Source organism: Sinohyriopsis cumingii, chromosome 5, assembly GCF_028554795.1.
Source record: "Sinohyriopsis cumingii isolate HCF-2022 chromosome 5, ASM2855479v2, whole genome shotgun sequence".
NCBI lineage: Eukaryota > Metazoa > Mollusca > Bivalvia > Unionida > Unionidae > Sinohyriopsis > Sinohyriopsis cumingii.
This window is the reverse complement of record NC_142965.1, coordinates 118,912,878-118,926,383: the sequence shown is the minus strand read 5'-3', so window position 1 is coordinate 118,926,383 and position 13,506 is coordinate 118,912,878. Positions and strand designations below refer to the sequence as shown.

Here is a 13,506-nt window from a genome sequence, read left to right as displayed (position 1 = left end):
TAGGAGTTCTAAGGTGATGGTCGAGTAAAGACACATAAGCATTAATGACTGTAGACATATACACTTACATGAATAGTTACATGAATAGGAATTCTAAGGTGATGGTTGATTATGGACACATGAGCATTAATGATTGTAGACCTATACACTTACATGAATTGGAGTTCTAAGGTGATGGTTGAGTATGGACACATGAGCATTATTGATTGTAGACCTATACACTTACATGAATTGGAGTTCTAAGGTGATGGTCGAGTATGGACACATGAGCATTATTGATTGTAGACCTATACATTTACATGAATTGGAGTTCTAAGGTGATGGTCAAGTATGGACACATGAGCATTATTGATTGTAGACCTATACACTTACATGTATAAGAGTTCTAAGGTGATGGTTGATTATGGACACATGAGCATTAATGACTGTAGACATATACACTTACATGAATTGGAGTTCTAAGGTGATGGTCGAGTATGGACACATGAGCATTACTGATTGTAGACCTATACACTTACAGGAATAAGAGTTCTAAGGTGATGGTCAAGTATGGACACATGAGCATTAATGACTGTAGACATACAGACTTACATGTATAGGAGTTCTAAGGTGATGGTCAAGTATGGACACATTAGCTTCATGCTTGATCAGAATCGTGGCGATCTCCTCCATTCCATATTCACAAGCCAAATGGAGAGCAGTGGATCCTACAAATCATGAAACAATACTGTGTATAACACCTCTAAAAAAAATTAACTTGTCTAACATTGTCACCTGGAATGGTATCAACTAAGCTAAGATATTCCAAAATGCTGAAAAAATAATGTTGACCCTAGGCTTTTGTGAATTATTTTTAAATTACAGTCAGCAATACTGTCAAACCTGTGCTGTAGAAGGTATGGATAGCTTAATGTAATGTTAGTGAAATGAACAATTTTGAATAAAATGGACATATTCTGAAACTGAGTTTCAATAGCACTATGCTTTTATAATTCTTTTAACCTTTCTCCTCATAGATGAAAAACTAAACAGCCTTCAGAAAATATATATTTAGTCAGTACACCCATGCAAAAGGTAAAAAATTAAATGAAAGGCAGTCCAAACTGACTGCGTATCTAGGCTCACTTTTCCTCTGTTTACGCATCTCTGACAGCAAACACTTCTAAACATAAAACCAAATTAGCAAGCATCTCCCACGAGAGCTATATCTCTTGACTGTTAGCATTTGCCCCCCCTTTACCACTCAATGGCAGCCCGTACAGTTGGATTGTTAGTCTAGCATACTCTAATGTTACCTAACCTTATCCCACAAGATGCAGTTTGTCTAATCCAAGGCTTACATAAAATAAAACAAAAAAGCACGTTTTTCAAAAATGTACATTCAGAGTTGAAAGGTTCAACTGAATTGTATTTTAAATATGTATTCCCTTGATACATATCATAAAAGTAGATAATGGAACGACATGAGCTCGTGTCTCTCTCTATCAAAAATAATAAATAATTTGCAAAAATGCATATCTTTAAAAAAGAAAAGCAAATTTTGATCGCAAATTATGTCTATTTGAGAATACTTACCAGATCACATTAATGCTAGGATTAACCTCTAAAATCCAGTCCTTATGAAAGAATAAACTATGTTGACTTTTCCATCTGTGTATTATACTATGAAAATAACATCTATCGGAAAATACTATAATAACCTACCCTTGTCACCACTAGGTGGCTGCCTGTATACTATTTCTTCTTCAATTTAAGCACGTCAAGCAAAACATGGACTAGGATGCTTGGATTTTGCTGGGAGGAATCTGTTGTAATGTGATTTGGTAATGTATTCTCAGAGAAACATAATTTACAAAAAAGATTTACTATCTGTCAAACGCATCACACAATCACATTACTCTTAGGAGAATAGGTAATGGGAGGAAGAAATGCATGAGTCATTACCAGGGTTACCCTTTGAAGGAGATATGTCTGGTGACTGGAGTCCTTAAGGGAAGGAAAATACTCTTCTAACAAAAAGAAGCAAAACCAACAGCCACATAACATCTGCACCCTTCCCTGTGATGATCGATCACAGGGATAGAAGCAAAACATGGTTGACTGTATATGTGAACCAACTGCTTCAGGGATGTCTCCAACTGAAACACAGCATCTGATAGCAAGACTCACAGAGATTGTCTGTAAATTTTCATGAGGCATATCATGTTTTGAGAAATCCATGAGCCTGCTGAGTAGACCAACTACTTAAGCCAAGCCACCAAGGTTTGTGGATTTCTGCTGCTTACTGGTCTTACCAGAAGCAAGAAGCACTGTCAGGCACCACAGAACTCTTCCATGTATTTCAAGTAGCACCTGAAAGCTGGGAGCAGGACTCTTGATGAGTTGTCTTTCAAGACAATCTGCTTGTATCAACTGGATTTTTCAGTTTAAATTATGCAACCACGTTTTGTAGCGAAGAACAAATGGCCTGGTATGGGAAGAATGTGATCATTTGTTTGCTTTCCTGGCTTGATACTGCAACTACTAACTCTTATGCAGGTGTCCTTTTAACATTTTTGTATTCAACCCCTTTACTTGATTTGATTCTAAAGACTAATTAACAATATAATTAAAAACACAGGTCTGCTTTTATCTGATTCAAACAATGCAACAAGCACTTCTGTATGTCGGAGATAGAAACACAGTCAGCACCTTATTATGTTGTCATGGAAACACTTGTAGGCATCAGAGTGATAGCTGACAGATACTTTACACGTCTGAATACAAGTTAGGATACCACATTACACATTTAAAAACAAGAGAACTTTTGAATACAAGGATGAATATCACTTTTACGTACTTTAATACAGGAATGCATATTACATTACATATTTGAATACAAGGATGATTATCACTTTCACATACTTTAATACAGGAATGCATATTACATTACACATTTGAATACAAGGATGAATATCACTTTCACGTACTTTAATACAGGAATGCATATTACATTACACATTTGAATACAAGGATGAATATCACTTTTACGTACTTTAATACAGGAATGCATATTACATTACACATTTGAATACAAGGATGAATATCACTTTTACGTACTTTAATACAGGAATGCATATTACATTACACATTTGAATACAAGGATGAATATCACTTTCACGTACTTTAATACAGGAATGCATATTACATTACACATTTGAATACAAGATTACACATAACATTCATGAGGATATCATGACTGCATTTGAACCAAATTAAATGACTGAAACATACATCTCCTTCACAAGACTTATTTAATTGATATTTATTTATGAAAATGTTGCCACAAGTAGACTTTGCTAACATATTAACTAATTGATATTTCGTCATATATTGATCATTATACTGATTTTACAATTCAAGACTTAAACTGTCATTTTCAATAATAAAATGTTTGATATATCAGGCTTTTATTTACCAGTCTTGATTGCGATCAATTCATGTTCAGCAAAAGGACCTACTACACCACTTTCTTGATAACGTGCGTCCGGATATCAACTCGCAATCCTGCTTATAACGCGGTGTCCAGCGCGACTCCTAATATTTTTCCAAAGAAAATATATTTTAAATATCTTTAAAATATGATGAACATGAAAAAAATTACGGTAAGAATTGGTAAATTAAACTTTGCTTGTTTTATCATCAAAAATGGTGATTAATGCCCGTAAAGATAGAATCCATATTGTGAAATTTGCATGTTCTAAATAAGATTTCATACATTATGTAAGTTTTTTTTAATGATAAATAGTTGTCAATGCACTGCAAATAAACAGTCTGCTGAAATAGAGATCAATGAAAACTTCTGGTAAATGCTAACAGGTGGCAACAGAGAATGAAATAAACACCAACTAAATGTCTTGCTATGTCAAAGTCACGTTCTAATCCTTTAATTCTGTTTCAGTATAAACATTATAATTGCTACATATTCTGTTCTATGAAAACATGAAAAGAGTCAATCGACTGTCATATCGAAACCTGTGAGTACTTCTGTGAGAATCTAATTACATGCCGGCTTTGTTTTGATCAACAACTTGGGGAAGTATTTGTTGCATGAAAAAAATAAATTAAAAGAGACCTGTGTTGTTTTATCTCTTTGAATATGTCTTTTGTATCAAATCAAGCAAGGGAAGTACAAAGAAAAAATTCAAAGGCATGCAATTCTGAACATAAGTTCTTGTGTTCACTACCATTATCAAAATTCATTTTATTTGACCAATTGAAAATGGTTTCACATTTGTATGTACTTAGCATCATTAAAGTATATATTATCAATCAGTAATATGTCTTAATCATTTGTAAATGTGACCATGGAGAGTAAAGGAATCAAGCGAAAAGCATACTCACTGACTGAAAAGCTGTGCATCATAGATAGGGTTCATAATGGTGAAGAAAGAGCCAAAGATTGCAATGAACTAAAAATTGCTGAGTCAACACTTCAAGTTTGGCTTAATGATGAGCAGAAACTTCGGGATTACTTATATGATGTCGATTCAGATGATGGGATCAAACAAAAACTAGCTTGGACTGCACAAGATACCAAATTAGATAATGCTGTGTACACATGGTTCACACAGCAATGTGAACAAGGTGTTTCCATCTCTGGAACAATTCTCAAGGCCCAAGCAGAGAAAATGGCAAAAATTATTGATGAAGAATCTCATGTTAGGGCAAACAAATGATGGCTTTGGAGATTCCAGCGCCGACATGGAATTAAACAAAATTCGTTGCTGGGAGAGATATGCTCAGCGAATCAGGAAGCCACAAGTAATTATCCAAACCAGCACAGAGAGATAATCATCTGTGAACAATACATAGAAGACCAAATTTACAATGTGATGAGGCTGTTCTTTGCTACAGAATGATGCCAGACAAAACTTGCTACCAGAGATGACCTACACAAAAATGAGAGCTTCAAGCTGAACAAAGAGAGATTAACACTTTTGTTTTGTGTTAACAAAACTGGTACACACAAGATGAAACCATTATGTATTGGCAAATACAAGTCCCCTCGTTCTTTCCATCATATTAACATGGACAGTCTTTCATATGTATACAGAAACAGTGGAAACGCGTGGATGACTGCAACCATATTAATGGAGTGGTTTTTCAAGTTGTTTGTCCCAGCCATCAGAAACCACCAGCAATCCAGGGGCTTAGAGGAGAAAGCACTACTTTTATTCGATAACTGCCCAGGCCACCCCCATGCTGATTCACTCGTAACAAGTGATGGAAATATCCAGGTGGAATACCTCCCTAAAAATACAACATCTATAATCCAGCCATAGGATCAAGGAATTATCAGTACTTTTAAACAGAATTACTGTTGGCTGTTAATACAGTCAATGCTAGACAGTGGAGTAGGTGTTACAACCTTTCTCAAAAGTGTGAATTTAAAAGAGGTTGTATTCATTGGTGGTCAGGCTTGGAAAGCAATCACTCCTAAGATCATAGAGGGTGCTGGATTAAGGGTCTTGGAGCTGCCTTGGACGTAAAGCAAAACAGTAACAGAGACAGGGACAATGATAGTGACTTTGAAGGTTTCAGTGAAATTAATGTCATTAATGCAGAGGCCGTTTGGGAGAAATTCATACAGACTAATGGTCGTGAGACAGGTGTTTTTCTTGAATGACTGTCCCACAGCCAAATATGTCAGATGAAAAAATTATTAATTCTATAACGAACAAATTTGCAGCAGAAGACGATTCCAACATGAGTATCAACAGTGTTGAGAGTTATGCAGATGCATATGTTGCACCATATCCTCCCTCTGCACAGGAAGCAATCAAATCTTTTATTATTGCCATATGGTGGCTGTAGACCCAAAATGTAAAGATCATACAGTTGAGAAATCTGCAGGAATTTGCTCGGTGGCAGAGAAATCAAGGAGTAACACAAAAAATTAACAGATTTATTTTCAAAATGTGAAGTTCTATTTGTCAAGCATGTCACAAAAGACAAGTATCAGTGTGTTCAAATTTACATCATTTTAAATCCGTAGACGCATTAAATTCATGTTAGTAATGCTTAACCCTTGTGATTTTTTTTTTCATTTTACTTCTACCACAGTCACATCTACTTATTTATCTATCTATTGTTTGACAAGGTATCTCAAAAAGAGTGTCGATATTTTGTATTAAAAAAACCTGTCTAAGTTGGATCAAACAATAAAACTAGAATGTATCCAATTCAACACGTAGTACACAATGTGTAAAGTGGTACATGTGTGAACCAAACGGAAACCATGTGGAATAATGTTTTTGATGATCTCCTCAATATACTGTAATTTATCCTGAAATTAATGTTGCTCTGAGTAAATCAAACCTAAATTCAGCCTCCAGATTGGTAACAAGTTCAATCAATGAGATACACGATTATATCATGGATCTCACTCATTAGTAACTCATCTGAGATCTTGATACCATAAACTTACATTCCAAGTTTGATCAAACTTAGACCAGAAATAGGGCTTTTAAAGTGAGAACAAACATAGCCAACCAAATGCAAGATCACCTAATATGGGCTGATATCACTTATTATCAAAATCATCCAAAAACTGGAGGATATAATCTCTTATTGCAAAAGTTATAATCAACACCAATTAGAAATATGGCCTCCAGAGTGGTAACAAGCTCAACCAATGAAATTCAAGATCACTCATTAATATTCATGGATCTTGCTCATTACTGTACTCAGCCAAGATCTTGACGACATAAGCTCATATTCCAAGTTTGATCAAACTATGTCATGAATAAGACCTCCAGATAAAAATACAATCAACTGTGGATGGACAGATGGTTTACAGAACAAAAGACATATCTGTCCTATCATGTCTCCCGTAGGGGCCCCCAAGTGGCCAAGTGGTCTAAAGCGCTCTCCGTTATGGATCACTGCCATCTCACCTCTGTCTGCGTGGGTTCGAGTCTCAGACTCAGCTAATTTGGGTATGTGAGAAAGCTTGCCAGCAGCTCCTGGTGGGTCGGTGGTTCTTTCCGGGGTTCTTTCTCCACCATTAATACTGGCCGCCATGTATAGCCTATCGTGTGCTGAAAAATGGCCTTAAACCCTACAACAACAACAACATGTCTCCCTTAAGAAAGGCCATTCCTTATTTATATATGGCCATCTTTTCATAACAGCAGTCACATTATCCAAAATGGGGACCACTGTATTTCTAGGCCATAAGAACACTAACCATGTCTACAAATGGTTCTACTTAATAGAGCTGAAAAAAATTATAAGAATTTTCTAGCTTAAATTCTTAAATTAAAAACAAATATAAAAATGTCCTGCTTTATATAACATACTGGGAAAATTACAAACAATTTCATCAAAGGGTAGGATATAAAATTATAGCTGATGACTTTACACATACACTGACACAGAAGTCCATTTTCACTTTAAGAAGAACTTAAAATTCAACAGGGGCCCCGAGTGGCCAAGTGGTCTAAAGCGCTATCCGTCACGGATCACTGCCATCTCACCTATGTCTGCATGGGCTCGAGTCTCGGGCTGGGCCAATGTGGATATGTGAGAAAGCTTGCTGGTAGCTTCTCATGGGTTGGTGGTTCTTTCCGGGGTTTCCCTGATTCTTCCTCCACCAATAATACTGGCCACCATGTATAGCCTATCTTGTGCTGAAAAATGGCGCTAAACCCCATAACAACAACAACAACAATAAAATTCAACAAACATACATACAAACAACAAACATACATACAGACATAATATACCTGAAGATGATTTTGCATCAATATCTGGGTGGAACTTGCTGTTAAGAATTTTTTCCACATTTTCTGGTATATCTGAAATACGAATTATAATTCATTATTCAATATTCAACTTTAGGTTGCACAATGCAAAATCAGTTTTAATTCATTGTTCTTTATGTGATTTCTATAAGTATCCATAATAACTTTTCACAGTCTTGCAACATGCATGACTCGGGAGAATACATAAGTGCTGCTTTGCCTGTCAAAACATGTAGAAAGAAAATCTGATGTGAAATTATGCAAAATCAAAGTACTAACAATACTGATAAAACAGAGGATTGGCATGGCAATAGATAAGCATGGTCCAAGGGATACATACTGCTAACACTTAACAGTCTTGGCTAAGGTTGAAATAGATAATGGATTGTCTTAAATTTGAAAACATCCATTAACAAAACATAAGGGCCTGAGCCTGCATGAACAACCCATAATAAAGGCATTGCTGTACAAAGTGACCTTGACTCCAAGGTCAAAAAGCTGAATAAGCATATCATAGAATGTATGAACTCCACAGAATGTTTCAGAAAATGTATGAGAAAGAAAATAAACAAAAGCCTTAACAAATTTTCTAAGACATATATAGTGTTATGCTGATTCTTCATCTCTTGTATCAATGACTCATTTCTAAAACCTGACTAGTATCTGTTTTTCTGCACTAGAATTGCCCCCCCCCCTCCGGCAAACAGCATGAAATCATGGATTCTTGGCTCCATGTAATCATGAAGGAAAGCCATATATGATGAGGATGTTTTGTTTTTGGTGTCTTTTGAAAAACTGAAATGTGCCATTTATAATGAAACATGTCTCCCTGTACAGGACTATAAAGGGGGAAAAAAACATGTCCTTTATTAACAGATGTCCCCTGTGCTATGGTATAATCTATAGGAAGTTACAATTTAAAATTTTCTCATTCTTCAATACACAAATCATACATCAAAAATATCCATACATATAATTTCAACAGCGTTTGCTCTATAAGAATGTTATTTTAAATTCTTATTCCTTCATTTGATGACAACCACCTTACATTCTATAGCAAACCAAACATGCATGCACACACACAGATGCCTACACAAACATGCATGCACACACACTGAGGCCTACACAAACATGCATGCACACACACAGGCCTACACAAATATGGAATTTACTTTGCAGAACAGCATTATGCAGTAGGTTTGTTGTCCCTCTCCTCCTGGCCATGTGCGGCGGGGGATGTTGCTTACAGAACTGTGTCAGTTTACATGGCAGCCCCAATGGCATCTCCATGTACTTTTGTATCATGCAGTCTAACCCTGGAAGTAAAACAGGTAGAAAATTCCATCAACTGTGGCATATAAAAATGGTTCAACAGACATATATACATACGATGTCACAAAAATGTAAACATGTGCAGATCTATGCGCAGAAATGGTGTCCATGACTATCCAGTTCAACTGATGACAAAAATAGCAACTGCAAAAGTTGAATTAATGTCTGATTTGGTGTATTTGATCATAATGAAATACCAACCTAAAATATCATCACCTGAAATTGAGTGAAGCTGCAGATCTGCATATTTCAAACAAAAGGTTGGCAGGCCAGATAGAAACATAGGGCATGCTGGATTCTGGCACAAGGGCCATAGGTTGGACAACCCTACTATAGACCACAGACAGGATAGAGGTGGCCTCTAGTTTGAGTAAGATTGTCCAAATTTAGCCTTTTCCATCAAATGAAATATTTTAAATCACAGTATTATTGTCGAGAAAGAAACTGAGAAAATCATGCCAGGTGTGAATGTGGAATGAGAAAATTATTATAACAACATGAAGTTTTGCCATAAAATGTATTTCCTCTGCAGTACTTCATCAAAGTATCTTACAAAAATGACCAGCACTCACAAACTAACTAAAGCATTAAAAATGCAAAGTTGTCTGCCCACATAGGTAGGAATAAAGTCAAGAGTTATCTCCCCTTGCAAGAGGGATTAGTGCCAAATCCCATCTTTAGGAGTGGAAATGCACACATTGTCAGTTTAAGATGTAACTGTGAATGTTGAGATGGTATTCCCACTGGAACCCATGGGAAAACACTTCCCTTTATAGAGTGGTGGGCCTTTTCACATGATTCTGGCCACCACTTGTTCCGAGAAATGATTGTCCATTAGGAATTGTTTGATAAGATTCAGATGTGCAGGTTTAACAGTTACAGGTTTAGATGTGAATCATGCAAGTCACAGCTGACTGAGCAGGCATGGAAGGATCCTGGTTTTGATGAGAATAATGTAGTCATGATTGATTGAGCAGGCAAGGAAGAAGCATGATATTCTTTGGAATTCCAGTTTGAGCAGGCAAGGAAGAAGCATGATATTCTTTGGAATTCCAGTCAAGCTAAATAGATCATTCTTCATGACTTGTCCCACTTGAATGAAGCAAGATGGATCAGACAGCATTTGAATTCCCATGCTTTGGTGCAAGACCATTTTTTTGCAAAGATCAGAAGGACTGAAAGGAATACATAGGCAACTAGGTCATTCCAGTTTGTGGCATGAGCACTGACTGTCTGAGCCTTATGATCTGGTACTGTAGAAACAAAGGTTGGTAGGTTTGCATTCCATAGTGTCTCTAATAAACCCTTGAGTGGTTGACCCCAGTGGGTGAAGATTCATCTGAATAAGAGGGGTGAAAACGAGTATGCAAGGGCACTGAATATGCCCAGCATGTGGTGGATATGGATTGTTAAAGATGACACAATCTGAAAAATTCCCAAACCAGAAGACAGAGATATGGGCATTCATGTAACTAACACTGACAATGAAGGTGAAGGAATGAGAATGCTCTTTCCAGGCTGTGTCTCCTGCCATGGACAGTGGCCTTTGTCTCCAGGAGACTGGTCAATGATAAATACTTGTAAGGGACCACACTCCACTCACTTCCTGAAACGAGGGCAGAAGGTGGGTACTCCAGCCTACCATGTTGAATCCATGCAAATTGTAATTCAAAGAGACTGAATATGCAAGGTAATACCCATCATTCTCCCATTTGCTGTTAAGTGATGTCAAGTATCCCAAAACTTGTGAGATTCTCCCATCTGCTGTTAAGTGATGTCAAGTATCCCTAAATTTGTGAGATTCTCCCATTTGCTGTTAAGGGATGTCAAGTATCCTTAAACTTGTGAGGCTCTCCCATTTGCTGTTAAGGGATGTCAAGTATCCCTAAATTTGCGAGATTCTCCCATTTGCTGTTAAGGGATGTCAAGTATCCCTAAACTTGTGAGGCTCTCCCATTTGCTGTTAAGGAATGTCAAGTATCCCAAAACTGGGAACTCTTGATCCAGTGGACAAAGCTTCAGTCCCTTTTGGGACAAGTGAGTTGTTACAGTGGTCTCATAAACAAGCAACCCATGATGGTGAAATCTACTGCTGAACTGTGGAGACCCAAATGGGGCTAAAATAGATGCAATTTTTTGAGAGAATATCAGAAACGAATAAGACGATTCAAACATGTAATAAATGGAGGCATACACTGTTTACATGCATTTTAAAGTTCATACCAAAGTGAGTGAAATACTGACAGGCACAACAATGGCAATATGTAAGAATAACACACACAGCTATGGCATTAAGTAAGAATAACACACACAGCTATGGCATTAGGTAAGAATAACACACACAGCTATGGCATTATGTAAGAATAACACACACAGCAATGGCATTAGGTAAGAATAACACACACAGCTATGGCATTATGTAAGAATAACACACACAGCAATGGCATTAGGTAAGAATAACACACACATCTATGTCATTAGGTAAGAATAACGCACACAGCTATGGCATTAGGTAAGAATAACACACACAGCTATGGCATTATGTAAGAATAACACACACAGCAATGGCATTAGGTAAGAATAACACACAGCTATGGCATTAGGTAAGAATAACACACACAGCTATGGCACTATGTAAGAATAACACACAGAACTATGGCATTATGTAAGAATAACACATACAGCTATGGCATTAGGTAAGAATAACACACACAGCTATGGCATTATGTAAGAATAACATACACAGGTATGACCACTCCAGTGGCCAGGACTGGATACAGCAAAAATGGTACAAATAGCTGCCTCGCTAGGTGCTTAGCATTAAAAGGTTAGTGTTAGGACTGGTCAGCCTGGTGTCAAAATAATGTGACTAGGTGGGACATCGTCCTACATGTTTGTGGCATGATGCCCCAGTGCTAGACATCACTATAAACTGCATTACTGCAGACATTGTTGCGATATGACTGAATGTTTTTTTTTTAAACTACGTTAAAAATCCAAATCACACACACAAAGAAGTATGATATTAGGTGAATGATGAGCTCCTATGTTACAGCCATACAAGAAGTTCACTCCCCAGCACAAATGCCATTATAGTTATTGACAAAAAGGTTTAGGCTAGGACACAGAATCACTACCCCAGTTGTTGTCTCTTTTTACTATCACTGGACAAGGCTATACTGTTATCAGATCACCAAAACATAGCCATGGATACCAAGCTGTAGCCATGGATACCAAGCTGACCAGAGATCCAACTGCAACAATATTTCAAACCAGCAGTTGTGTGTCAAGGACTTCCAATTTTGACATTCCAAGCCCTGCAACATTTCAGCAGATGAGAGGACAGCATGGAAAACTAGTGTATGAGTCTAAGTAAAAGTTTTGTTAAAATTAGGTGGAAGTTGTTACTGCAAAAAGGAACAACTTTTGAGACCTGGGCTTCCAAGATTCCTATCAAAACAGTGTCATAAGTTGGCATCTCAGTCAGACTTTGGCAGATGTCTGAATGGCAGCTGGTCTTCATAGAACAATGAACTTAAGGATGCATGAACTTGTACATCACTGCCAAGATGAAAGGCATAATAAACGGGGTAGTGTGGCATTATGGGTATACATCAATCTCCATACAAATGCTATGTGTGTCATCAATGTCACCAGGACTACAAAGACCTGTCATAGTACAGAACCAATATGGATCCATACGAGTCCAATGTCCTAATGAACTGAATTGGGTTCCTAGTGGCACTGTTATAAGCACAGACCATCGGCTCTTTGGACCAAGTGCTGTGATACCTTGATAGAGTATACGAAACTGAATCACAGTAACTGGTCCCTTCATGCATTAATTGAAATCCAATACGGGGTATGTGAAATAGGATCATCATAAGAGGTCCCTCCATGCATCAGTTTAGATCATGTCCAAGGAGGTACTGATTATAGCCAATAAACTTTTGCAACCACTGCATTGGTGATAAAATCTGTTCCAATCATGAAAGCAAGGACAGTGAGATAGATGTGTGAAATGCCCATGATAAGATGACACAGTTGACTTTATTAAAACTGGCAGAACTGAAAAAGTTGTTGACTGAAGTGTTATTGGCAGTAAGGCTAATGGTATCCTCATTCTTGATGGTGTGTTTTCTCTCCTACCATTAGCCCGAATGTACTGTCAGGCCTAACTGGTCATTATAGATTTCATTCATCATGTGTTTTCTCTCCTACCATTAGCCCGAATGCACTGTCAGGCCTAACTGGTCATTATAGATTTCATCATGTGTTTTCTCCCCAACCCATTAGACCAAATGTACTGTCAGGCCTAACTGGTCATTACAGATTTAATTCATCATGTGTTTTCTCCTGAACCCATTTAACCAAATGTTCTGTCAGG

The 13,506-nt window shown here is 37.2% G+C and overlaps 1 protein-coding gene across 1 annotated transcript in view; it reads right to left on the bottom strand.

Moving 5' to 3' along the window:
- Nucleotides 1-13,506, bottom strand: part of LOC149800061 (tyrosine-protein kinase HTK16-like) — a 124,739-nt gene that overhangs the window by 92,596 nt on the left and 18,637 nt on the right. Inside the window, exons 3-5 of the mRNA XM_089959614.1 lie at nt 8,960-9,103; nt 7,770-7,841; nt 592-707 (exon numbers count right to left, since the gene is read on the bottom strand). Coding sequence (XP_089815740.1) covers nt 592-707; nt 7,770-7,841; nt 8,960-9,103 — 332 coding nt within the window. The remainder of the gene's footprint in view (nt 1-591; nt 708-7,769; nt 7,842-8,959; nt 9,104-13,506) is intronic.